Raw genomic sequence first — 27,711 nt, forward strand, 5'->3', positions numbered from 1 at the left:
AGCCCCTCAGGATGGATCCTGGAATTAAGATTTGCTCACAGGGTGAGCTAACAAGTGAAGGTAGAGCCAGCACAAGTTTAAACTGATCAGTGACCCAGGAACTGCTTCTGTAGGGATTGCCACATTAAATTCAAACTGCTTCTGTAGGGATTGCCACATTAAATTCAAACTGCTTTTTAGGGACTGCCACATTAAATTCAGGAGCCTGAGAGTTGCTAGAGCACAGTGAAAGGGACTGCACTTGCTGTGTGATGAGGAAAGAAGGAAGTCCCAGTGGCTGTGGGACATGGGGATGGTGAGAACACCTGCAAGCAGCTTCTGAGGAGTGGGCAGTGACTCCTGTGTGCCTCTGAGTGCTACAATCCAAGATTTGGGATCTGGTTCTGTCCAACAAGGTTTGCAAAGCTCTGGGGAACCCAGAGAGTGCAAGAAAAGCATCAAGATGCTGAGGGTTGCTCTCCACACACTGCACTGCTCAGTTCTTCCTCCTCCCTGACTGCAGGTGGGGTTTTCATGCTCTTGCAGCCTGCTTACAGAGTCCAGTCACTGATGGAGCTTTTCTGGTGCTGGTAAATCTGCAGCTCCAATCCCCCAAAATGCCTTCAGTGTGCAGCTGCAGCCTCAGACCTGGCTGTGAGAGCAGACACAAAATATTGAGTCAAAAGCTGTTGCTGCAGTGAGGACAGAGACAGCTCCTGGCAGCTCAGGCTGCTGAATCAGGCACAGACAACCTGCAAATGCTGCACAACATTGCAGGAGTCAGGACAGAGGGAGAGGCTGCTCAAGGCAGCTGTTTCAGCTCCAGAATGAATACATGCAGACAAATCCTCTGGGTTTTTCACTGAAGGGGGTGCACAAGTGTATTTCAAGAGCTGGAGAGAGACATCAGGACACAAAGGTAAGTTGGGCAATAAGAGCTTTTGAGAGGATGTGTGGTTTGAGTTAAAAATAAACACAGCCAAGCACCACAGATTTTCCAATCATGTTTATTTTTCCTGTAGCCCACAGACACAGCTGGATCTGGCAACAGAGCAGATTCTATTTTTCCATAAAGTGTCCATGTGACATGAAGCCCAGGCTAATACTGTCATCAAAGGCATTCAGAGGGGGCAGCAGCAGAAGCAATGGGAGATGCTGGGAGGAGGCCAGACAGCAAGGCACAAGGGCAGGGAGCACCTCCTCTCCCCCTGCCACAGCAGAGACAGGGTGCAGATATGCATAAAGGCATTTTTCTCATCAATACCAGACAAACACAGCACCATGCAACACAACCTGCAGCTGGAAGTGGGTGGGGAGCAGGACATGGATTGTTATTGCAGTTCTTGTTGGGAGCCGTGTGTGCAGGACAGGGGGAGGGCCCAGGGAGAGCCCAGGTGTCAGCAAAGCTCCCCAGGGGCATTTGCTTGTGGGAGGGAACCACGATTCTCAGGATGCATCTGCTGGGACACACCTCTCCCTTAGAGCCAGATCCACTTGGCTGCATTTCAGATGCAGTTTGAGTATCTGAAATGCTGTGGGAAGAGACATCTGTCTGTTTTCTTTGCAGGAGGTGGGCTGCTGTGCTGCTGTCTCATCGGGTTAAGGTTCCTTCCCAGCCCTCCCTCCCAGCTCTGGCCCAGACCTGCACCTTCCATGCACTTGCTGTCCAACAGCATCACCTCAAACATCATTTCCCTTCTGAAGGAAGATTGGAAGAATACCTTCTCCTGATCACACTCTGCTGCTCCCAATCCCCCTCCTCCCTCCAGCCCAGGTCCCACAGAGCCCCCAGCCCACACTGTGTGTGCTGTACAGCTGCACAGGGGCAGGGCCTGGGCTGTGGGGCCAGGAGGGTGGCACACACACACACACACACACAGCATGGCTCCCTCTGACTGTGTTTCACCCAGTCACAGACCTTCCAGCACCAGAATACTCCTCTGCCAAGTGGTTCCTTCATCCCAAGCAATCTGCACAGCAGCAGAAGTCTCCACAGTGCAGGGCAACTCGTGCAGCCCTGCTTGCAGCTGGCACCTTTGCTCAGCCCTAGAGACTGAGAAAAAGGCTTTGGAAAGGCAGGCTAGCTCCTGCAGCCAGCACCACGCCCTTGTCTCAGCCAGTCACTGTACAAATGGACAACACACACGCGTTATTTACAGCCCCTTCCTCACATGATGGAGCAGCTCTTGGCTCGGTCTTTCCTGATCTCTGTGTCACTCAGGAAGTCTGTCCTGCCAGGCATCTGTGACGCCCGCTTCAGTCCCCGTTTGGAGTTGCTGCGTTTCAGGTTCTTGTGCACCCTGTTGACCGAGGCCAGCGTGGTCAGGTGGAACACGTCCCTCACGCTGTTCTCAGACACCTTGGAGGAGCACTCGGCGTAGGCCACTGCCCCAATCTGCCGCGCCAGCGCGCTGCCCTGCAGCCAGAGAGAGCAGCAGGGAGGGGAACAGGGTTAGGACACCGTGCACAGGGGGAAAATGTGCATTTTGGGATTGGCTTTTCGCATTAAAATGGTCAGTGAAATGAATATCGCTGGGAAAATTAACCCACAAAATGGGTGGTTTGTGATTGGCTTTTCGCAAATGTTAAAATGAATATTGTTAGGAGAATTAATGCACAAACATCAGAGGTTTGTGTCCAAAAAGGAGGCAGAGGAGTCCTCTGACTTTATTCAAATAAAGGGGGAGGCCATGGGACATTGCCCTGGGATCTCTCCAATTTTTATCCCAATTTCCCACATTTCCCTCTCTCTTTCCCCATTGGCTGAGGTACTTGAGAGGTAAAAATTTCCCAATAAGCCTGATACTGAAGATTTCCCTCTAATGTATAACCATCCCTTTTGTTAGGAAAATTAATCCACAAACACCAGAGGTTTGTGTCCAAAAAGGAGACAGAGGAGTCCTTTGACTTTATTCAAATAAAGGGGGAGGCCATGGGGCATTCCCCTGGGGTCTCTCCAATTTTTGGAGGACACAGCTGTAAGAGCCAAAATGAGAGATGCAGGACTCCAGGTGGCTCTCCAAAATGCAGTTTATTCCATCCAAGATGTCCCAGCAGTCCAGGGTGGGGGGTGACAGAGCTGTGCCTACAGCTGTCAGCTCCAGCTGCAGGCAGGCCTGGACACCCTGAGTTTTGGTTACAATGAATTATAGACTTTTCTTTGCTGAGCATCTTAATACAGTAGAACCAATCTATACCTTAACTTTTATCTATCTTAACTTTTATCTCTGGCCCTGCAGTCAGAGAGAGCAGCAGGGATGGCAAGAGGGTTAGGACACCATGCTGGCCAAGGAGGATGTGTGAAAAATGCAGATTTTATGATTGGCTTTTCGCATTAAAATGTTCATTAAAATGAATATTGTTAGGAAAATTAATCCCCAAAACGCGTATTTCATTATTGGCTTTTTGCAAACATTTGTCACTGTGCTATTTTATGAAAAATCCCTTCAGCAAGATTTTTCGCCTGAGAAGCTGAGAAGCCTCAGAAAAGAAATGTGAATAATAATTATCTGATTGCTTGGAATGTGGTTTGGAGATTGCTCACCAACAGGTGCATCTTTGACTGGTTCCATGTGACTTGTTTTTAATTAATGACCAATCCCCTCCAGCTGTGTTGGGACTCTGGTCAGTCACAGTTTTTATTATAATTCTTTTCCAGCCTTCTGTATGTATCCTTTCCCTTTCTTTAGAATAGATTTACTATATCATTTCCTTTAATATAATATAATATCATAAAATAATAAATCAGCCTTCTGAAACATGGAGTCAAATTCTCATCTCTTCCCTCATCCTGGGGAACCTCAAACACCACCACAGGACTCAGCCTTCCTTTTTATCCCAATTTCCCACATTTCCCTTCTCTCTTTCCCCATTAGCTGAGGTACTTGAGAGGTTCAGACTTCCCAGAACACCTGATCCCAAAGATTTCCCTCTAATGTATAACCCTCCCTTTTAATTTTTAATTCTTATGGAATTTAGGGGTTTTTCTCGCCCATTGTTTCTTTCATCTTTCAATGTCTAATTTCATTTATCAGCAAACTTAAAGTCACTGGGAGCAGAAAGAGCTGCACCAAACTGGAGATGCAGAAGGACAACACTCCCCTCTAGCCAGCCCAACCTGGCTAAAGGGCACTTCCACCTGCTTGGAGGAATGACTTTGGAGGCTGCTCAGCAGAGCACCAGGAATAGGTGAGGGTCTTCCAGAGCTGGGGACAAGAGTGGTGGAAACAAGAACAGCTCCGAGCCACGACCAAAGCAGCTGCCGGGGTGCAGTGGGTGACAGGGCACAGCTGTCCCCTCCCTGGGCACTGCCCAAACCCACCTGCTCACTCTGGAGGCCACTGGCAGCAGCCCCTCAGCCCCCAGCTGTGGTTTCTTCCCCCCCTGCAGTTTTGCCTCAACACAGAAACCAAGCAGGAGTCACTGGGAGCAGAAAGAGCTGCACCAAACAGGAGATGCAGAAGGACAACACTCCCCTTTAGCCAGCCCAACCTGTCAAATCCACCTGCTGTAAGGAATGACTTTTCTGGCTGCTAACTGGCTGGCTGCTCAGCAGAGCATCAGGAATTGGGTCTTCCAGAGCTGGGGACAAGAGTGGTGGTAACAGGAGCAGCTCTGAGCCACGACCAAAGCAGCTGCAGCCCAGGGCCTGGGTGCAGTGGGTGACAGGGCACAGCTGTCCCCTCCCTGGGCACTGCCCACACCCACCTGCTCGTGTGTCACAGGGATGAGGCGCTGCTTGGAGAGCTCCCTCAGGGTGTTGAGGTCTGTCCTCATGTCCAGCTTGCAGCCCACCAGCACGATCTTGGCGTTGGGGCAGAACTCCTGCGTCTCCCCTTGCCACTGTGGAGGAAAGGACAGGCTCTGCTGGGTGTGGCTTTTCCAAACAGGGTGTCACAACTGGTCAAACACTGATTAGCATATCAGGGCTCTTTAATGACTGCCAAGGGCAAGGATGGGAATGGCCAGAGCACCCTTCATGCTCGCCTGTTCCAGATCACGCCCTGCAAACCTGCCCCATCCAAGTGGTGCTCCCCTGTGCAAGGCCACAGCAGGCCAGTCCTGGCTGTGCAAAAACAACAGCCACACAGTCTGGGGCTCAGATCTGGGACCCCAAGGGTCAACAGGGCCAGGGAGAGCTCTTTGCACACTCACACACTATTCATTACTGGGAACCACCTGTTAAAGACATGATGATGTTCAGAGCACAGCTATAGCCAGGGAAATTAAGAATTGAAGCAATGGAAAGAGAAGGCCAGGGCAAACATCCATGTCCTTGATACAAATTACTCCTTTCAAAGCTCCCAAAGTGAATGCTTGATGTCATCTGTGTCTGCAGCAGTAAATAAATCCATCACCTGTGACCTCCCCCGGGGGAGACCTGCACAGCTCCATCAGCATGTCAATGCCCCAGTTACTTATCTAGTGGTGCTGAAGTAGAAAGCAGATAATAAATAGAGATTACCCCCAGCTGAAGTGTCACTTGGAATTAGCAATTTCCTGCCACAATAACTCAGGGTTAAAGTATACCCTGGGCAATTAGAAGCAGAAAGAAAACCAAGCCATCAAGCCCAGTGTCCACAACCTCGTGGGGAAGGGAGGGCTAAAAACCACCCAAATGTCATTCAACCAGTATCAGACCAAAGCAACTGCAAAATATGAAAAATCTTATTTTCTATCAGGAGATTGTCCTAGGTATCTCCAGGTATCTGCTTGGCCCAGGACTCAGGCACCCCCAGCCCCTGGGCAGGGTGCTGGAGGTCATGGTGCTGCAGCCACAGACCTACACAACCTCACAATGAACAGATCCACTTCTTTTGGAGCTTTCACTCTAATTTATGTGAAGGATTTGAGCTACAAGGTCTGTTCACACCTGGCAGAGGTCCCTGCAGTGAAACAGGGCTCCCTATTCTATGGAGAGAGCTGTGACCTCCTCCTGCATGACTGAAACCTGTTGTGCTATCAAGACTTGTCAGAACCAAAGCACCACTCCATGAAATCTTGTTCTGCATGAAAGGCAGAGCTGCTTGCTTGCACTCTGCCCCTTCAACTGTACATGCTGTACAGCAGCCCAGGCATCAGAGGGGAGGCATTAATAAAGATTTCCTCTGCTGCATTTTTGCCTGAGGCTTGAACAGGAAATGTTATTTTCCTTATTTGCCTGATATCACAAGCTAAAACCCATTTCAGCTTCATGGTGTCTTAGGAATTTTCCTCACTGCTATAAGGCTGTGAGCCTGCACCAAAGGAAACAAGGCATCTACTCAGAGGCACTTAAGAAATCCCCTGGGATTTAGGGTTTATTTTAAGTTACCATATCAAAAAAACATTGCCTAGCAGCACTCAAAACATCTGTGAGGCTGTACAGGGAAAGCCACGCACTGAGCAGGGTGGACTCACATGAAAAGTGTGCAGAGAGTCAAATAACTCCCAGCCCCACCTAATTATTGAGAGGTTTGTATTTCATTAAGGCACAAGTGATTCACTTGCATTATTATTCTGCTGACTCCCAAGCTGAGCAGCGAATTCTTTGAGTCCACATGAAACACCCTCCCTCCACCCAGCCTGCTTGGTACCCAGGACCTGCTCTGGAAGCCAACACTGAGCCATTGACCAATTTATCTGAAGGGTCTTTGTCCCCTCACCAGGACACTCCTGAGACAAAGACCCACTTCTCAGCCCTCCCAGCAGCTGAGTAAGAGGCACTTGCTTCAGCTCAACATTTGGCAAAATGTGGAGAGGCCAAGAGGCCAGGCAGCACAATGTGACATGTTCAGGCTTTGGCCATTCCAGCCCTGGGGCTCTCTGAGGAGAACAGCCATGGGAGCTGCTGCTCTGTGGTGCTTTTCATGCCTTGGTGTCTCAGAGAGTGTCACAATCGAGATGCCAGCCCCCCAGGACAGGATGCAGTCCTGCACAGCAGAACCACAGCTCCCTGCATGCATGGGAGGAAGCAGGGCACAGCCAGGACCAAGGGATGCAGCCAGGAAACCACTTACCCTCCCTCCTCTGAGCAGCATTAGGGGCTGCTGGACTTCACCTCAGAGGGAAGCCTTGTGTGGGACCTTCTCCCAGAAGTGACCCACTGGAGACCAGCCAGGGGTGCTGCACTGCAGATCCCCAGCCCTGTGAGGCTCTCTGGGATCTGCCAGCTGGAATATCAGCTCTCTGAAAGGCACTGAGGTGCAGGTAGAAAACTTTCAGCTGCTCCCACAGAGCACAGGCACTCAGCTGTGCCAGGCTTAGGGCCCTGCCTGCTCTCCAGGCCAGTGGCATTGTGCCATCTCATCTCACTAACTCACTTCAAATTCAGCACCACAGCTCATCATTTCTGTTGACGAGCTATAGAGAACTGATTGCTGTCTTCTTCACTATGCAGATGCTGAACTGAGGGGAGAGCCAAAAAACTGAGCACTCTGCTTGCTTGGAAACAGGCACAGGGGCTACATCCCAGCTGCTGCAGGCCATCCACAGCCACTGGTGGGTCTGCTGACAGAGATCCACTGGTGGGTCTGCTGGCAGAGATCCACTGGTGGGTCTGCTGGCAGAGATCCATTGGTGGGTCTGCTGGCAGAGATCCACTGGTGGGTCTGCTGGCAGAGATCCACTGGTGGGTCTGCTGGCAGAGATCCACTGGTGGGTCTGCTGGCAGAGATCCACTGGTGGGTCTGCTGGCAGAGATCCATTGGTGGGTCTGCTGACAGAGATCCACTGGTGGTTCTGCTGGCAGAGATCCACTGGTGGTTCTGCTGGCAGAGATCCACTGGTGGTTCTGCTGGCAGAGATCCATTGGGTTCTGCTGGCAGAGATCCACTGGTGGTTCTGCTGGCAGAGATCCACTGGTGGTTCTGCTGGCAGAGATCCACTGGTGGGTCTGCTGGCAGAGATCCACTGGTGGGTCTGCTGGCAGAGATCCATTGGGTTCTGCTGGCAGATCCACTGGTGGTTCTGCTGGCAGAGATCCACTGGTGGGTCTGCTGGCAGAGATCCACTGGTGGTTCTGCTGGCAGAGATCCACTGGTGGTTCTGCTGACAGAGATCCACTGGTGGTTCTGCTGGCAGAGATCCACTGGTGGGTCTGCTGACAGAGATCCACTGGTGGGTCTGCTGGCAGAGATCCACTGGTGGGTCTGCTGACAGAGATCCACTGGTGGTTCTGCTGGCAGAGATCCACTGGTGGGTCTGCTGGCAGAGATCCACTGGTGGTTCTGCTGGCAGAGACCTTCCAAGGTTTTGATGGAAAACAGATCAAATGCCCAACATTTCCCTCTGCCCCCACATTTGCAGGTGTGAACACAGACCCCACACACATGCTGCAAGCTGCCACCACCCCCTGGGTTCCTTCCAAATGGAAATATCTTGCCTTCTGCACAGACCAAGCAGAGCACCTGACCATCCTCCTCTGAGCACAGGAACTCCAGGCAAGGCCATGGGGCCAGACATCCTCATAAATCTATTTAAAGAAGAAATCTCTGACAAGGTTCTACAATTTGAGGCCAAACCCTTGCAAAATAGATAGCACAATTTTAATTTTACAGCCTAGGCTTGCAGTTTAGAAGTGCACTTGCATAACAGAAATTGGCTTTTTTGCAGGATCAGGTCCCAGCTGTGAAACACAAATCCTAAAATTATGTTGTCAAGTGTTTAATTTTAAAGTCTACAATTTCTTTCACAGTATTAGCTTATACATTTTTTTCTATTTTTGATGTCAAAACCTACTAAGAAATTATATTATTATTGTCATGGACATATTTTATGAAAAATTCTTTTGTTAGGGTCTTTTCTCCCGAGAAGCTGAGAGGCCTCAGAAACAAAATGTAAACAATAATTATCTGCTGCTGTGGAATGCAACAGGTGCATCTTTGATTGGTCTCATGTGGTTGCTTTTAATTAATGGCCAATCCCAGTCCAGCTGTCTTGGACTCTCTGGTCAGTCACAAGATTTTATTATCATCCCATTCCATTCCTTTCCTTTGCCAGCCTTCTGATGAAATCCTTTCTTCTATTATTTTAGTATAGTTTTAGTATTCATTTTCTTTTAATATAATATACATTATAAAATAATAAATCAGCCTTCTGAAACATGGAGTCAAGGTTCTCATCTCTTCCCTCGTTCTGGGACCCCTGTGACCACCACCACATATTATTGTTATTGTTATTATTGTTGTCTGAAAATGCAGTCTTTTAAAAGAACAACATCACTGTCAACTTTTTAAGACACAGTGTTTCAAAGGACAGGATTAGAACTTTTTCATATCTTTATGACCACAGGGGCCAGAGCTCTGAGCCCTGATGAGAGCCTCAGGGCACAGGGACACTGTGGTGGGGCAGAGCACCCCTGTGGCTGCTGGCACTCACCTGTTTGAGCCCACTGTGGAGGGTCTGAGGGTGTGGTGGGGCAGAGCACCCCTGTGGCTGCTGGCACTCACCTGTTTGAGCACACTGTGCAGGGTCTCAGGGCATGGTGGGGCAGAGCACCCCTGTGGCTGCTGGCACTCACCTGTTTGAGCCCACTGTGCAGGGTCTGAGGGTGTGGTGGGGCAGAGCACCCCTGTGGCTGCTGGCACTCACCTGTTTGAGCACACTGTGCAGGGTCTGAGGGCATGGTGGGGCAGAGCACCCCTGTGGCTGCTGGCACTCACCTGTTTGAGCACACTGTCCAGGGTCTGAGGGCATGGTGGGGCAGAGCACCCCTGTGGCTGCTGGCACTCACCTGTTTGAGCACACTGTGCAGGGTCTGAGGGCGTGGTGGGGCAGAGCACCCCTGTGGCTGCTGGCACTCACCTGTTTGAGCACACTGTGCAGGGTCTGAGGGCATGGTGGGGCAGAGCACCCCTCTGGCTGCTGGCACTCACCTGTTTGAGCACACTGTGCAGGGTCTGAGGGTGTGGTGGGGCAGAGCACCCCTGTGGCTGCTGGCACTCACCTGTTTGAGCACACTGTCCAGGATCTCAGGGCGTGGTGGGGCAGAGCACCCCTCTGGCTGCTGGCACTCACCTGTTTGAGCACACTGTGCAGGGTCTGAGGGCAGGGTGGGGCAGAGCACCCCTGTGGCTGCTGGCACTCACCTTCTTGAGCACACTGTCCAGGGTCTCGGGGCGGCTGATGTCAAAGCAGATGAGCACAGCGTCCGAGTCGGGGTAGGCCAAGGGCCGCACGTTGTCGTAGTAGGCCGAGCCTGTGGAGGGGAGCGGGGTCAGTGTTATAAACAAAGTTGGCTTTTGTAGGCAGGTTCAGCTCCTCTTAGAGTTGTAGGTATGTAGGAGTGGCAGGGGGGCAGTACGGTCAGGATGGACAGAAATGAGAGATCTCTGAAGCCAGGCTGTGGAACTTGCAGTTCATTGCAAAGGGCCTGGGTGCAGGGCCCTGCTGGGAGCTGCCAGCCACAGCTTGGAGCAGGCCTGAGAAGTAAAGAGAGTGGGAAAGAGGATGAGAGAGCAAGGTTCCCAGTACAATACAATAAATCTTCTTCTGTGTTGAATATTCTATTTCTCACTAACCAATCTGGTACAAGATACAAATCCCATAGCATTTACATACAGCCTATAAGAATCATTACATTACCATACTGTGTTACATTTTAAACCCTAAAAACTCCCCTTTGGATCCCTTCTGCCCAGCTAGCAGGGTCTGCTCTGACCCTTAGACCTGTCTGCAAGCAGAGGGTGCTGTTCCATCCAAAGGGGATTACCTTCAGCCAGCCATGCCATCGTTTTCCAGTTGTCCAGTAACTAAGGGATCTCAAAGCTTGCTTTCCTTTCAATCTCACTTATAGTTTCTATATTCTCAAAATCTTTTGCCAGGCAATCAATCACATTTATAAGGCTTTCCTGTTTCATCTCCCCCAACACAGGCGGAGCTCGCAGATGCCCTCGATGTTTTCAAGCCCCACGTTGGGCACCATCTGTCACAGATCTGTCACGGTGGGCACTAAGTCCCCGCTAGATGATAGCAGGGGCCACAACAGAGCCCCCCTTTCAAGCTCTGCAGAATCCCAGCTACCAGAGGAGGTTTGGCACAGAAACAAAAGGCTGCAGCACAGGCCCTGGGGTGGAACTGGGGCATGTTCTAAATTTTAATAAACAGGCAGTTTTCCTTTTTAAAATCATCAGCCTCCTTTAATTTCATTTCAGCAGGTCCCATGCCACTGCTGCTGGGCCAAGGGGCAGCCTGGCACCCTCAGCCCTCTCCACCAGGCACAGATCTTTAATTCCAGTAACCACTGGAGACACTGCCTCAAGGTGCAGACTGCTCTGTTGAAGACAAAGGATGTTAACCTGAGCTTCTGACCAGTGTCCCATACTGCAAGCCAATGTGTGTTTTATTTGCCATCTCTTAGAGGGGTGGCAGTTATCTTCTGTTAATTGGGCAGTTTTCTTTATTTCTTCCACAACCAATCCTCCCCATGGGGAGATATCTGCTGTTAATGGGCAGTCACTGAATGACTGATAAAATTCCATCATCCCACTGAGAGATGCTCTGCCCAGAGGGAGGAGCCAAGCATTCCTACCCAGATATAATCTGAGACTTTTAGGACACCAGCACAGCCTTTCCACTGGATTCCCAGAGGAACAGCTGCCTTTCCCATGGGATCTTCAGAGGAAGACCACACCTTTCTCCAGGATCACTGCTCCAACAAAACCACACCTGACACTCCAGGAGGGCTGCAGCCACCATTCCAACTGGACTGCTACCAGCACCCTGACACAGAGGGTGTCAGGTTGTGTTCTGACTCTGTCAGTGTTTTTTTCTTTTGTATTATTGCATGTTTTTATCTATTCCTAAGAAACTATTTCTGACTTGGAGTCTCTCACTGGTTTTGCTTTCAAACCAGAGCAACCAGTGACCACACACCATAAGGTTCACCAGAGTTGGATTGGCAGAGGATTTTAGTTCCTTTGTTTAAGCATGGAAGCCAGGAGGTTTGTCCTTGTTTTCATATATTTATCCCTTGACAGAGTGAAGAGGCAAGTTTTGCATCCCTCTTTCTCCCTAGTGAGCATCTGGCAAGTGCTGCTGGGGATGCTGCTCACACAGGAAGGCTCAGCCTGGCTCACCACTCACGCCTGGATTCCATCACTTGTCATGCCAGTGCTGCACCCCTAACAGCAGAAAGGTGTGGCTGAGAGAAGCCAGCAAATGCTGCTGCTGGTTTGTATCCTCCCTTGCTATCTTTGTACAGGAGAGCTTGCTCACAGAGGTTGTGAGAATTTGTTAGAGGTAAAAATGGATTGCCTTCTTTCTGGATTTGTGCTGGAAAAAGTCAGACAGATTCTTTTTGGTATATAGAAGTGACAGGATTTGGTGAATGAGCTATAAATGGAAGGGGAGGATTCTGCATTCCACAGGAGCTCTGTGAGCAGGCAAAGAGCCCAGCCTGAATCCTGCACAGCTTCTACCACAGACATGTGCACACACACACACACACACACACACACACACACACACACCTTCAATGCAAATTTCAGGCAGTAAAGTCACTGTGCCACAGCATTTTTATTTGCACTGCACTCTGTTGGTGAGTACAGACACTTCAGCAAACAGTCATGGAGCAATCAGCCTCACTGCTACTTAAAAACACTGCTTTGGTTTTATACTGCAAAGACAAATAACTTAAATTTCCTGGAGGGATGAGAAGCAGATTTTATTTATGGGAACAGGAAACAGAGACAGCAGAGTGCTTGCTGAATCTGCCTCCTCCAAAAGCAGGATTGCCACCCTAGGCTGAGGAAGCCAGACCTGCTTCCTGCTGCAGCTCCTTGAGATGTCAGAACCTGGCACCTTCCCACCCAGGTGTCAGGTGGCTCCTCAGTGAAGTTCAGCACCTGATGAATTATGGATGATGGTGGCTTATGTTTCTGGAAGGATGGAAATCTGCCTGGGCTGGGCACCAGAGGAGAATGGGCTGATTCTCTGCAGGTCCTCTGTGCACAGGGGCTCAGTCCCCCAGCACAGCAGGAGCTCTGCAAACACCTGAGGAGCAGAGCCTGATGCTCCTCTCTCTGCCCAGAGCCCACATGGGGCAGGCTGAGGGCTTTGTGGAGCCTTCCCAAACCCTGCCCCGTGCCAGGGACTGGCCATCCAGCTCAGACCATGGCACCAACAACAGAAGAGCTCCAGGGCTGCGACCACCCAGCCCCTGCCACTCCACACAGCCAGAGGAAGGTGCTCTGGATTTGAAGTGCAACTGGATTCCCAGAAAGATTGGCTCCAGGTGTCTCCAACTCCTACAGCCAGCCCAGAGGAGCAAAGGCACCTGCAGCCCCTGCTCCTCCCGGGGAGAGATGGGGCTCTGTCCCTGCAAAGTCACTGGGAAGGGAAGGGGTTGGGATCAGCACTGAAGAAACAGACCCTGACCTCTGCAGAGCCCAGGCCTCTTCCTAGAGGGAAGGTCAAGCTCCCTAATGGAAAGGAGCCAGTCCCTGTGGCATCTTGGGCATCTCTGGGGACAGGGATGCCACACAGGCAGGCAGGGTGAGCCAGGGTGAGCCAGGGTCCTGGTCAGAGGTTTGTGACCTCGCCTCAGGCTCACACTGCTGCAGCTCACACCTGGCAGAGCCACACCTGGCACAGCCACAGCCACACGAGCCAGCCCTGCCCAGCCCAGGGCTGCTTTCACAGGCTTTGAACAGGCTCTTCAGTCTCATCTTTGCCACGGGCTGAGAGCACAGGACAGGAGATCCAGGGCTGATCTGCATGCCTGAATTAGCCCAGCCCTTTATCTGAGCCCTGCCCTCTCCCCCATGCACACAGAGCTGTCTGCCTCCAGACAGGGGCCCTGGTGCTGGAGGAAACGTTCCCACGCACATCCTCTCCCTGCAGCTTCTCAGTTTTACATAAACACTTCAGATAAATCTACCCCCTCCCAGCCAAGGAATGCTCCTTTTGTAGGGGCAGCTTTGGCTCATTCAGCACAGACATTGCCACAGCAAACTGTATCATAGCAACCTGCTGCTCCTCAGCAGCCAGCCAGCCCCTCAGCAGAGAGCCCACAGGCTGCTGCAGCCCCCCAGCATCCCACAGGACCCTCACAGGCTCATCCCAGTGCCAGGAATCCTGCCAGGAACCCTGCTCTCATCACCTGGGACCACAAGAGAGACCCCCGTGCTCAGGGAAGGGAAGCACGAGGTAAAAAACCTGATCTTTTTTAATGAGATCAAAATTTGCTTCACATTCATTACCTCCAAAGAGCAGGAGTCACCCCTGGTGTTGTTTTACACCCTGGCACCTCAGCTGGCACTCAGCTCCCAGCCAGCAGCAGCCTCTGCCCACCTCAGTGCTGCCCTGTGGGGCAGAGGAGCTGCACTGCTCCCAGCCAGGGTGATCCCCAGCTTGCTCTGAGGACATCTCTACTGAACCAGGAAATCCTGTTTTGCATCTATTACTTTTTCATTGCATATGACAACTAAAAAAAACCAAACCAACAAAACACCCCCCAAAACAACCCAAAAAAGCCAGAGCCTTCAACTCTAGCTCTTCAGTTTTATGGATTATGAGCACTTGACACCTTACAGATCCTCCAGCAAGACACTCCAGAGATCACAGTCTGGCAATTCCAAACACACACAAGGAGCCCAAGGCTGGTGTGTCTGCAGATTCAGCCTTCCTTTACTGCATGAGTCATTCTCCCACTTGGCACCAGGTCTGCAAGAAACAGGACCTAAGTGCATCTGCTCATGATTAAAGAGAAAACTGGAGCAAGCCTACAACCAGCTTAAAAATAAAATTCACATTGTTGTCTACAATACAAGCATGAGTGGCTCCTCTTTGGCCTTGCCTGGTAGATCCTGGAGTGCCTGGCACTGCAGCTCAGAGATCCTGGGGCAGGGGACTGAAATATGCTGTTTCATCTCTACCAACATGGTGCTAATCTTCATTTGTTCCTTGTTAGCTGTTTTAGAGATGATGAGCCTCCTCTCACAGACACCCTCCCTCCAACAATAGGGAAAGCCATGCAGAGCCATGATCTGCTCTCCAAGGGGCTTCCAGCTCTGGCTAAAACAGAGATGAGCACTGCCAAGACCTCAGTTTCTCAGCAGCACACTTGGGGGGCTCACTGTAAGCTCTCCCCAAAGAGGCAGCAATGCTGAGGCACTGCCAAGAGCAGCCTTTGTGGAATGAAACACAAATTCATCCCAGCTTTCTGCAGGGCTATACTGACAACACAAAGAGTTTTGGGTCACCTTCCCACACAGAGGTGCCAGATGAGCAGCAGCCCTTAGAGATGACAGAGGATGTCCACTCTGCCAGACAGATCCTTTCACCGACATGTTTATAAAAAATCTTTTCCTTAGGATTTTTTCCTCCTGAGAAGCTGAGAGGCCTCAGGAACAAACTGTAAACAATTCTTATCTGCTGCTGTGGAATGCAGCAGGTGGATCTGGGATTGGTCTCACCTGGTTGTTTCTAATTAATGGCCCATCCCAGTCCAGCTGTCCAGACTGTCTCAGTCAGAGACAAACCTTTGTTATTCATTCCTTTTCTATTCTTAGCAAGCCTTCTGCAGAAATCCTTTCTTCTATTCTTTTAGTACAGTTTTTAATATAATCTATATCATAAAATAATAAATCAAGCCTTCTGAAACATGGAGTCAAGATTCTCATCTCTTCCCTCATCCTGGGACCCCTGTGACCACTGTCACAAGATCCCACCCAAGCTCTGGGTAAGAGGACAAAGCTGCCAAAGCAGGAGCAAGTCAACAGCCCCAGGACTTCCAGAACCTTCTGTCCTGGCTGAACTTTGACATTTGTCTTGCTTGTGCAACATCACTGCAAACCCCTGAAGTGTAGGAAAGGAGGAAACTGCTCTGTGAGATAGAATAAACACTCCTCTGGGAAGTGCACAACTGAAAAAAAACAGCTCATCAGCTTGGACAATTAACCTCTGCTTCTAATTCTTACAATGCACATACAAAAATGAGTGAATTACTAAAGAGCCCAGCTGGCACACCTTCAGGAGGAAGGCAATGGTATTTGCATAGGCTGAGGTGGCATTTCTGGGCCCTTCTCCAGATCTTATTACTGGAAGCCTGCCCCTCAGGAGGAGGCTGTTCTGCTGGATTTACCAGTGGAGGAACCCGGAGCTCAGGCAGGAACTGAGCTCTTCTGCCTCATCCCAGTCCTGTGTCCTGCCTCACCTGTGGCCAGAGAAGCTTGCTCAGCTGCAAACCTCCCTCCAGCAACTGTGAGGAGCTCCTGAAAGCTCCTGGGGGAGCATCACTGTGGTGGTGTTTGAGGGTCCCCAGGATGAGGTGAGAGATGAGAATCTTGACTCCATGTTTCAGAAGGCTGATTTATTATTTTATGATCTATATTATATTAAAAGAAAATTATATACTAAAACTACACTAAAGAAAGAGAAAGGAGACATCAGAAGGCTAGAAAAGAGTGATAATAAAATCTTGTGACTGCTCACAACCTTGACACAGCTGGACCTGTGATTGGTCATCAGGTAAAAACAATTCACATGAGACCATTGAAAGATGCACCTGTTTGTAAACCACCTCCAGACCACATTCCACAGCCATCAGAGAGTTATTGGTTATATTTCTTTTCTGAGGCTTCTCAGCAGCAAAATCCTAGCAAAAGGATTTCCATAAAATATGTCAGTGACACATCAGAGGGTGTCTGGCATGGCAGGACTGGCAGGACTCCCCAGCAGATGCAGCTGAGGAGCCCTCCCAGCCTTTTCATGCCTGCAGCAGCTGAGCAGGGAGACAAATGGGGGTCACAAGCCCCTTCCTGGCACTCCTGCCATGTCACAAGGGCAGCTGGCATTGCCACAACCTGCCTGTCATCCTTTCTGCAGGGTACAACAGGGTCCTAGAGGGGCAACAGCTTCCTGCAGCACAGGCAGCACACTCTGCCCTCAGGGAACAGGGCTGAGGGCTGGCTGGACACAATTCTCATGGAGCAGTGCTGCACATTGCAGGGTTACTGCTCACAGGCATTAGAGCCCTCCCCAAGCATTTGGCTGCCAGATAAGGTTTCTTCCCACAGGGAAGGCTGGGCCTGTACTCTTGCTAAGTTTAATGGAGTGGAGATTTTATCTTCAGAATCTGGGGCAAGAGGAGCAGGGAGAGCAGAGCACAGGAGAGAGCAAATCACCTCTGGGCTGTGGGAAAGGGGTCTGCACCTGAGTGGGAACAAACACACCCCACAGAACATCCTCCCTTCTCCACGAGGTCACAGCAGCCAGCAGGGTCAGCCAGCTGTCACTAAAGGCAATGTTCCTCAGCACCCCCACAACTCCCAGGACATCTCATGGCCCCACAGAGGCTTGAGCCTCTCAGATCTGGAGGGGACAAAGGATGGATGATGCCACAGGGACCATCAGAGCAGAACCAGCCTCCATCCCTGAGCCACAGAGCATGGCCCACACTGTGCCCAGCCCAGAGAGGTGATCCTCCTGGGCACTGTCATGCCCTGTCATGTCTTCTCTAGGTCCATCCTCCACCCACTTCAGTATCAGCATTTCTGCTGCAACCCTTTAAAGTTCTGTCTGACTGGTTGCTGACCTGCGTGAGAATGTGACCCAGCTGTATTTTTAGGATTAACTACATATTTGTGCTGAGGCACGACACAAGCATGCTGGTTTTAGGCTCTCAGTCTGAACAGGAAGCATGGGAGGAGCTCTTTTGGTATGGAAAGGGCAGCTCCACATTTTCTGTCTGCCTCAGAGTGAAGTCTTTCTGAGACAGAACTTGTTCTTATACTTGGGAAGAGGCAGCCATGGCAATCCTGGAGCTGCACGATGGGAATGCAGGCACAGACAGCCCCAGCATCCATGGAGATGCCATTGCTAAACTCAGCCCCTTTCAGCTCTCTAATCTCATCAACATTCCTCAGTAGTTCCCTTAAAAGAAGGATCTGTTATCACAGCCTGTGGGTTCCCACACAGGCCATTCCAAGGCAGACTGTTTGCTGAGCACAGGCAAAGAGGAAGGCGGAGGGGGATTTGCAATTCACAGTGTTATTCTTGTCTTGAAAGCACATCTGCTGAAGAGACAGGGGCTGTGGAGAGCTGGCAGGCACACAGCTCTGCTCTGAGCTGAGCAGGGCACTGCTGAACCTGTGAGCACTGACCTTTGCAACACTGCAGGCTGCAGCAGGCACTGCCACTCTGATGGTCCACAAAGGACAGTCCCCTCCAGCAGCTTTCCAAGGCAGCAGTGACCTTGTGCAAGGCACCATGCCAGGCTGGCTCTCCCACTGAGCACTGGCAAAGATGTCCCTACCAGAAGCAGGCAGCTCTACTCTGCAGCTGAGTCTGCATCAGCAAAAGATGCATCAAGCAGCTCAACGGCCTCAGATCACTCCTTGCTCTGCCTGCCTGCACTGTGAGGCCACAGGCACAGCAGGCAGAGCCTCCCAGCATGGGGGGGTGAGCCAAAAGCAAAGAACTCAGCCCAGGCTGCAAGGCACAGTGTAAGTTCTTCACCATTATTATTGAAAACAGAACAAAAAATCCACCTAGATACAGGGCAAAGCCTCAGAGCTGCCAGCATCAGTGCTGCCAACCCAGGCCTTGCCAAGGCTCTGGGCAGCAGCATGGCTTGAGCTCCTCTCTCCCCTTGCTTGCACCCAGTGCCAGGGAAGCTCTGCAGAACAGGCAGGGCATTGTGCCAGTCTGTTGGGCATTGGTCATTCCCACCATGAGCTGGCATTGCCAGTGCACCAGTGGGCAGTGGGTGCACTCAGCTCATGGTGGGAAACACCCCAAGCACAGGTCCCTGGGCAGCAGGGCAGCCTGCTCACTGAAGGCTCTCTCTGCCAGAGACCTGCTGAGCACCTCAGTGGTTCCACTTCCAGACCCGGGGACACTCCCTGATCCCACGGGGAAAGAAGAATTACCTTGCTGAGCAGAAGCTCCCTGCCCCTGCACGCCCTGGGGGTAACAATGCTCCCTCCCAGACCTGACGCACTCAAACGAAACTCGAAACTCGCCCACTCCTTGCAGAGCATCGCTAATGATCACCAGCCATGCACCCTCCTCCACCTGCCCCAGGAACAAAGCTCTCCCTGCCGGGTCCGGCTCTGGGAGGCACCCAGCCCTTTGGGAACAGCACTCCCAAGCCATCAGACATCCCACTGAACAGGAGTTTCCCCCACCACAGGATCCCAGCCCTGTGCAGAGGAGTTGTTTCTGTGCTGAGCGTGTTCAGCCAGCAAAAGAATTTGCCAGAAGAGGAACAAGAAGAGCAGCAAAGCACCGTGCCCTCCATGAGGCTCACGAGCAGAGGTGCCAGGGCATGGCCACTCCCTGGAGCTGCAGCCATGCCTGCCCCATGCAGGCTCTGCCACTCCCTGGAGCTGCAGCCATGCCTGCCCCATGCAGGCTCTGCCACTCCCTGGAGCTGCAGCCATGCCTGCCCCATGCAGGCTCTGCCACTCCCTGGAGCTGCAGCCATGCCTGCCCCATGCAGGCTCTGCCATTCCCTGGAGCTGCAGCCATGCCTGCCCCATGCAGGCTCTGCACCCCTTCCCTCACAGACAAGGATGTCAGACTGTTTTTCAATTTTTCTCTAGCAAACAGCACGTAGCACTTGGTGACAGCAGACATGGGACATTCCTGACATGCTGTGATATGGCACCTGAAGCAATTTTACTCCCATGGTCTGTCCCAAACTGGGACAGATGGAAGCTAACATGAAATGCAACCAGCAGCAGCAGCAGAGGTTGGACAAGGGGATTTTCTCCCTGGTGCAGTCCCATCAAAGTCCCATTTGAGTCCCAGCATCTGCCCTGTCAGAACATCACACATTTCACCCTGCAAAGGATTCTCAGTGCTGGAAACTCTCCAGAGTCACCCACCAGCCCCAGAAAACAATGGACAAAGAGTTAAAAGACATTTAAAGAAAATCAGAGCTCCCAGTACAATTTGGGAGCCATTCAATTCTCCATCACTCCCATCCACTCTGTGTCAATATTCCTCTAATGGGAGCTCCTGCCTGCCAGCTGCCAATGTCACAGCCTGTGTTTGCCACCTAGGAGGGGTCAATTCTGCTCAAAAGGCTGCATTTTCCAACAGGATGACAGGACACAGGGAGCAGGCAACACCCTGGGCTGTACAGGGCTTACCAGTGGGATGGCTGAGTGGCCAGGCAGACTGCAGGCACACTCAGGCACCATAAAGGGAGTTTTCCAGGCCAGACTGCACTTTCCCCATCACCCACTGCTGAGAGATGCTCAGCTCACCCTGTGCAGCTTCCAGAGTCTCCAACTGCTTTCTCATCTAAGTATGGGGCAAGGGAAATTAAGTAAAAAGTAAAAAAAAAACTAATATCCACCTCCTCTTTCCAGGTCTCTGTTGATTTCTCAGGGAATTTCAGTTCCAATCACTTATCTAAGAGAAGGAGAGCATTTAAAATAGAAAGTGTTCCCCTCCTCATGTCAGGATCACCCTTTTTCACTCTTGCTGGGATGGAATTTATCATGAATAATACGAAAAGCAGCTTAAAAGAAAGAGTAGGTAGCCCAGAGAGAAGAGGAAGTGCCCACCACTGCCTGTCATTCTCCTGGGGGTGGGCAATGAGCTACTCCTGATCCCTTCAGCTCAGATGGTTCAACTCACCCTTGTGCAAAACTTCTTTTGCTAAAGCTCCCATTTATAAGGGCCTCTGAAGGCTAGTGGAAACTCAACAGCAGTTTGCAGTCTACAGCTAAAAATTTCAGTTTGATTACCAGGGAAAACTGCTGTCTAGTGCTTTGCAGGATTGTTTATTAAGAACTAGCTCCTGTGTATTTCAAATCAAAGGGAAGCTATCTGGAAAACTACCTGATGAACTCTATCTACAGCAAAGCTGTTAAAAAGGCCTGACATTTTTCACAGGAGAAAAGAGAAAGAATCAAAGTCCATTTGTTTTTGGCTGCAGAGACAAATATTGGAAAAAACATCTTTTGTCACAGGGGGAAAAATGAACGTGTGACAGCATCAGATGCAGGTGCCAGATACATCCTTTAAGGACTTTTTATCATGTCCTTTCCTTTAAACATTTGTAAGACCAAAGCACATCATTCTGGAGGATTCCTAAAAAGCAAACAATGCTTCAAACGTGCTTCTACACCCTGCAAAGATGAAGTTTTTTATAACAAACACAGATCCTCAAGAGCAAAGATAACCCACCACATCCCCTCCCAAGGCTGCAGAAGCCCAAGTTTTGAACTCCCCCAGCCATGGAGGTGAACAAGCTGCGGGTGAACACTCTTGTGCACCCCAGGGAGCACCCCTGAGTCCTGGAGCACCCTGAGCACCTTCAAGGAGCCCTCTGCAGCCCCAGACCAGCCAGGATGGTTTCACTGTGGCCACATCTGAGAGACTCCAAACACACCCCAGCCCAGCAGCAGCCACCCTGCAAGGGCTTCCATGTAACCACCACTCTGTGCTTCAAGCACAGCTCCTGGCAAAGCCCCGAGAGCCAACACTTCACTCTCAGGAGTCAGTGTCCTCATGGCTCACATCACAGCAGACAGCTTGCCAGCAAAGCTGAATCTAATTCCCTTTTTGTCTCAGGGAATAAAAATCAGGAAAGCAAGGTCTCCCAGGTCAGGAAGCTCCAGAAGAAGACTCAAACATATTTTACATGTTTGGGCTAGTCCAAGACTCAGTAAAGCCACTACTCTAGGTAGAGCTATGCTAATCCTATAGCTGTCATCTAATGAATGCCAAATTACAGCAGGGAATCTGAATGAACAACAGGAAAAGAAAGTCCTAGGTCATGTTTTCATTTACTACTGCTCTTGGACACTGAGAGGACTTCATTTATCATCAGGATTCCAAAAATTAAGAGACTAGGGGAAACAGCACCAGCAAGCACATGATGTATATTCATCAGCAGAGCACAGCATTCAGCTGCACTGCCCGTACAAAAGGATCCAAAGACAAATTAGAAAGTGCATGTGAACTTTGTGGGATGCCAGTATTTCTATTAGCTCTGCATCACGCACTCCTCTTGCAACTCACGCCTCCCCTGAAGAAGGAGCAGGCACGAAGTTTGGGACGGGTCTCAGCGGGCTGGGACAGCTGTGCCCGGCGCTTTGAGCGGAACCACGACCGAGCACACAAAGAGTCAAAACCAAACCAAGCCAAAAAGACGCCAGAGAGCCCCGGAGGCTCTGGGGCAGCGCCAGGGCATCCCTCACGAGGTGCGGGCTCCCTCCTCCAGCAGCACTCTCCCTCCTCCCCGCTCCCCCCGGCCTCAGGGCTGCAGCCGCAGCCGCTTCTGATCGCGGTCCCCGCTGCAGGGACAAGGGAGCGCCCGCCCGCCCGGCGCTGCCCGGTGCCCCGGGAGGCTCGCAGGGCTCGGAGCCGCTGCCCCAGCCCCAGCCCGGCCCGGCGGCTCCGGGAGCGCGGAGCCCATCGGCGGGAAGGACGAGTCCGGCCCCGCCACCGCCGCGCATCCCCGGCCCACCTGAGGTGTCCCACATGTTGAGCTCGGTGCGCTGCTTGTCGATCTCGAAGCTGGCCGTGTAGTTCTCGAAGACGGTGGGCACGTAGCTCTGGGGGACGGAGGGGAGAGCACAGGTGAGCCGAGGGGAGCGGAGGGGAGCCCGGCCCGCCCTCCCGCAGCCCTCCCGCACCTCGGGGTAGCAGTCCTTGGCGAAGACGTGCAGCAGCGCCGTCTTGCCGCACTGCGTGTCCCCCACCACCACGATCTTGCAGCGCGCCAGGTGCCCCTCCATGGTGCGGGGCCGCCGCGCCCGCTCCGCCGCCGCTTTACCGGGCCGGCCCCGGCCTGGCCGCGCCCCCGGCCCCGACGGCACCAACCAGGCGCGGAGCGGAGCCGGCGCTGGGCAGGGCCGAGCCGCCACGGCCGCGGCCCCGGGAGCCGCCCCCCGCCGGCCCCACCGCCCCTCGGGGTGTCCCCTCGGTGCTGCTGCCGCTTGCCGCCAGCCCCTGGACACGGCGGGTGGAGGATGCGGGGTGCCTGGGATGGACCCACAGCCCCGGCATGGACCCACAGCCCCGGGGCGTACCCACATCCCCGGGATGGACCCACAGCCCCGGGATGGGCCCACAGCCCCGGGGCGTACCCACAGCCCCGGGATGGACCCACACCCGCGAGATTGATCCACAGCCCCAGGATGGGCCCTCACCCCCGGCATGGGCCCTCACCCCCGGCATGGGCCCTCACCCCCGGGATGGACCCACAGCCCCGGCATGGGCCCTCACCCCCGGGATGGACCCACAGCCCCGGCATGGGCCCTCACCCCCGGGATTGACCCACAGCCCCGGCATGGGCCCTCACCCCGGCCCCGCGCTGCTTTCCCTGCCCGGGGATGCCCTTTTCACCAGGGCTGCCCAGGGAACGGGAGCTGCTCCCTGAGGAATTCAGCAGAAGCAGGTGTAGCCCCACATTTCTCTTCACAGAGAAAAAGCAAGGCACATCTCCCAAGAATGTTTCTGGGATTCGCATTCTCTGAGCCTCAGAGAAAGGAAAAAAAATTCTTATAATTTGCTGTGCCTGTGTTTGTGCCACAGCAGAATGCAATGTGGAGATTGCTTACCCACAGTGATGGTGTTCTGTTTCCTTGGCCTGTCAGGGCCAGGTGTGTGTGTGTGTGTCAGGACTGTCACTGACAGCCACGAGATTCTGTGCAGTGTGTGCAGAGTTGAGAGCTTGGCAGGTTCAGTTTTAGATGTATAGAATAATTTAGTATAATAAAGTAATTAATTAGCCTTTTATATATCAATGGAGTCCTCCTCATCTTTCTCTCCCCTTGTCAGGAGCAAAAATATCCACTATAAATGAGGACAGCTGGCATTCTTTGCCCAAAGAGCCCCATGTCCCCAATGTCTGTGGCCAAGTGACATCAGCAGGGACAGGGAACTCTGCAGCAGCTGCATGACCCCAGGCTGGCCTCACAGCCCTCTGCAGAGAGGGCAGGGATTTCTGCTCTCCATCCCTCCTTGAGCATCCCTCTGTAAATTACAGGCAGTGATTTTAATTAGCAGGCTTCTCTGCTGCTGGTATTTTGCTGGCCACACTGCAGAAAGATTCACCTAAATGGCAAACTGACAGGCTGCCTGTCACAAAATGCAGTAAAAATAGACACAAGGAAGACAAAGAAGGCCTGGAGAAAAGGAAATGAAAATGTTTTGGCAGCGAAACAAGATTATTAATGGACTGAGGGGGCAGATTGTTTTGCTGAAATCAGTCATATTTTGTACATAAATATTGGTGCTGTGCACGTTGTTGGGACAAGTAAAGAGTAAAGACAAGGAGCAAGGCATGGGGGTTGCCTTGCAGGTACCCAGTGGTTCCAGGTGCTTCTTGGCCTTCTGACACCCCTGCCAGCCATGCCCCCAGGGACACACCAGCCTCAGTCAGCACTTTGGAGCTGGATGCCTTCATGTGGTCACAAACCACACAGGTCTCACTCTCAGGGTGCACCCCTCGGACAGGAGCCAGGTGCAAGCAGGGCTAAAGGTGTGTCCGAAGCACATTCAGCTGGCCAGATGAAAATTCAGTCCCACCTCATCATCACATAACAGGGAAGACCTGAAAGCTGGAGGGATGATGTGGTCCAAGGAGACAAGGTAATCCTGGGATCCCTGCAGCTCCTGTCCTCAGCTGATCTGATTCCTGCATTTTGTGGGCCGGGAGCTGGCTCAGTTCTTTGTTCTGCAGCTTTGCTGTGGGTTTTGCTGCAGCATCCCTGGGCCTCCCAGCCTTGTCTTAAGCAGAATGATGAGTGACTGTCTCAGGCTTGTTTCCTCCAACTCTCCCTGGGGAAAGGAGCCTGTGCAGCACTGACAGGTTTTATAAGGCCTGTAGTGATTTTTTGCCTTCTTATATGTGTGCATGTCACTCCACTTTTATGCAGAAGAATGGAAAGGGAAGTTCATTATCTTGTGACTGCAGGTAAAGGAGTGCAGGGAATGCATCAGTGTCACCTGGGGCAGGCTTCTCCCCTTTCTGGCAGCACTTCACCATGTTTCCCAGTAGGAATTTGGGTTTTGCTCCCCACCGTCAGATTGTTGAAAGCCTGCTCCAGTGGAGGCAGGACGCTCTCTGCAGGGAGTACTCAGAGCTCTGCAAACCCAGCAGCCACATTTTCCTTCAGGAGAGGGAGAGGCAGCCAGCTGCCCCTCCTGCTCAGAGCTGCTGGGCACCACCATGGCTGAGCCTCACCTCCCCTCCAGTGCAGAGCAGAATTCACCCCTGGTGAATATATTCTTTTGCAGAATGTATTCAACAAGCCTTCATCATGGTGTGAATTTTCTGAGTAGGCTGCAGAGCCTTGCTGTGGCTGTCACTGTGTGTGGAGAGGCGACAGATGGCTCTCACACATTTGCTCCTGGAAGTGCTTCCTCAGTGGCTGGATCCTCCCTTGCTGATCCACCCTCTTGGGGTCTTAATTGCTATTATGAATCAAATTTATTGGGTTATTTTTATGCCATTTTCTGTACAAAGAAATGTGAAGACATTCTGCACTGCGAAAATATACTGTGAGAAGCCAATTTTCACTGAAGGACCCACAGCCTGTAAAGCTGGAACCTGTGACATCTTATTCTGGTCTGCAGAGCCCCAAAGTTTGGTCCTGTACAGCCAATCCCAGGCCCTGGACTGAACTTCAGACGTGGTGAGCAAGTGAATTACTGAGTGAGCAGTGTCCTGTGGTCTGTCACACAGCCATGGTCCCTGCAAGAAGCACAGACAAACCTGGTGAGAGGTGCCCTGGTGTGACATGAGCTCCTGCTCATCCTGTCACTGTCCATGCAGTGACAGTTTTAGGATGATTGTTCACTCTTTACCTCTCTTCTCTTTGGCATTTGTCTCAGTGTGCAATGTCCTATTTCCCAGCCTGGGACAGAAATAAGGGACACACTTTAGTGTCTCACCAGATGTAGTCTTAAATATCTTTTTGGAATTTTCAAATGTGGAAAAGAGCTAGAAACCACCCAGGCCAAGCTGCAGAGTTTTGCTAACCATGAACACTTGGTGTTAAATCATTCAGCCCAGAGAAGTGTGTTATTTGAGGCTTTCCCCTAGAAGATAAAGAGGTAGAAAAGCAGTTGAGTGTTGTAGACAGGTAGAAGAATTATAAAATAAAGGCCTTATGAAAACAAGCTTTACTCTGCTAAAATTGCCAAAGCTGCCCAGTCATTTCTTCTAAGTGCAGCTAACAAGAAATTTGCAAGTTCCCATGAATATATATTCCCAGGTTATTGAATATAGTCTCCAAATGAGAAGTTCATTTAACACAACAATCTATTCTAAGGGTGAAAAACAAATGCACCTGTGTAAACAATGAAATTTGTCCCATGAGAGCCCACGAAGGAAAAATGTAAACATATCTAGAGAGAGAAAATTTGATAGACACATACACTAGCCCTTACCATCCAATGAACTGAGTTTCACTGTATGCTGACCAATTAGGTTCAACACAGTGCCTTCTGATATTTCCTACAAATATGAGCTTGGTGAATAAAGAATTGGCTTTCTGCACGACGGAAATGGAGTCTGGGCTGATTTATTCCAACACAAGGTGTCCCCGAAGACGTGATCGAGGCGAGACGAACAGCCTGTCACAAAAGGAGGAGGTGAAAGGAGCCAAGCCGACCGCGGGATGGGATTTAGAGACGGAATATACAAAAATGTGAAAGGAGGATTGCAGCGAGACCGGGCACAGCACTGGCCACAGGATCAGCACGGATAGAAATCCAAGCAGCGGATAGGCAAAGCAGCAAAAGGAATATGCAAGGCAGCAAAAAGAATATGCAAGGTAGCAAAAGGAATATGCAAGGCAGCAAAAGGTTACGGCGGCTGCAGCAGCGGGATCGGTGTGCAGCCAGCCGGTGAAGCGGAGCCGGGCAGGGCGTGCACGGGGCTGCAGGCAGCATGGAACGCACAGAGACGAACACAGCACCTGGGAGAAAGCGAGCAGCCGGTGAGAACAGAACTGCGAGCTGCAAACGCCGTCCTGGATCCTGCGGAGGATGCGCAGCCGAAGGAGCCGCGGAAGGTGAGGCAGCCCAGGAGCTGCCGGGGAGAGGAGCTCGCAGCGAGTCCTGCGGACAGCAGTGACAAGAACAGTGGTGAGTGAACGCTCAGCTGCTGTGAAAAACGCCAGTCACTTGTTTTTAAAATTTTTAAACGTTTAATAGCCATAAAATGGTTATAAAAATAGTAGTATAATTAGAGTAATAAAAATTTGAACAATTGAGATTAGGACAATATGAGACGATAAGAACAAAGAGTTACAGACAGTCCAGGTACCTTTTCTGGGCAAAATAAGCCCGAAAAAGGACCCACGTTAACAGAGGGTTAACCCTTAAAAGCAACAGCCTGTTGCATATTCATACACCTCATCCATGATGCATAAATTCCATTCAAACACAGAATTCTGTCTGGGCAGTGTCAGCTTCTTCCTCTGAATCCTGACGGCATCTTCAGGGCTGAGTGAGGCAGGAAGAAGTTTGTTTCTTCTGATAAAAGAACAATAAATTCTCTTTCTCTGGAAGATTCAGGTGTCCTGTGGCTATCTCGGTGCAAGTACCTCATTCCTTTCTTTAAAAAAATATCCCACATACATACTTTCTATTTTAACTACAAAAGTTACATTTTAACTACAAAACTACATTTTCAATACTATTAAAATGTTAATACAGCACTACTAATCAATACAACATAACACATATAGTAAATATCTGCGTAGAGCCATAGAACTTTTCACAGCTACCAAGGTGTGGGAAACAAATGGCAGGATAGAAATGTGACGTGGAAACACA

The 27,711-nt window shown here is 51.2% G+C and overlaps 1 protein-coding gene and 1 long non-coding RNA gene across 3 annotated transcripts; both read right to left on the bottom strand.

Annotated features, from left to right (window-relative positions):
• Positions 1-970: 970 nt before the first annotated feature.
• Positions 971-22,729, bottom strand: RND2 (Rho family GTPase 2). 2 transcript variants are annotated; one of them, XM_059869052.1, is made up of 5 exons: positions 22,557-22,722; positions 22,388-22,475; positions 10,047-10,156; positions 4,687-4,821; positions 971-2,395 (listed from the first exon to the last, which is right to left on the bottom strand). In XM_059869052.1, exons 1-5 carry the CDS (start codon positions 22,656-22,658, stop codon positions 2,147-2,149), a joined length of 684 nt encoding a protein of 227 aa, XP_059725035.1. In that variant the 5' UTR covers positions 22,659-22,722; the 3' UTR covers positions 971-2,146. The 2 variants fall into 2 exon arrangements, with proteins under 2 accessions (XP_059725035.1, XP_059725036.1); XM_059869053.1 differs by lacking the exon at positions 971-2,395 and adding an exon at positions 2,610-3,104 and having other exon boundaries at positions 22,557-22,729.
• On the bottom strand, positions 3,707-4,680 carry LOC132339036 (uncharacterized). The gene is made up of 2 exons (XR_009489596.1): positions 4,471-4,680; positions 3,707-4,096 (listed from the first exon to the last, which is right to left on the bottom strand). It is a non-coding gene; the product is annotated as an uncharacterized LOC132339036 (long non-coding RNA).
• Positions 22,730-27,711: the final 4,982 nt, after the last annotated feature.

This window comes from Haemorhous mexicanus, chromosome 28 (assembly GCF_027477595.1).
Source record: "Haemorhous mexicanus isolate bHaeMex1 chromosome 28, bHaeMex1.pri, whole genome shotgun sequence".
NCBI classification, from domain to species: Eukaryota; Metazoa; Chordata; class Aves; order Passeriformes; family Fringillidae; genus Haemorhous; species Haemorhous mexicanus.

Excerpts from the sequence above, each read along its gene's own strand:
- RND2 (XM_059869052.1), bottom strand. The coding sequence starts at position 22,658 with ATGGAGGGGCACCTGGCGCGCTGCAAGATCGTGGTGGTGGGGGACACG. Across the intron at positions 4,822-10,046 it reads TGGACAGTGTGCTCAAGAAG|TGGCAAGGGGAGACGCAGGA; the intron begins GTGAGTGCCAGC and ends TTTCCTCCACAG. Across the intron at positions 2,396-4,686 it reads TCCCTGTGACACACGAGCAG|GGCAGCGCGCTGGCGCGGCA; the intron begins GTGGGTGTGGGC and ends CTCTGGCTGCAG.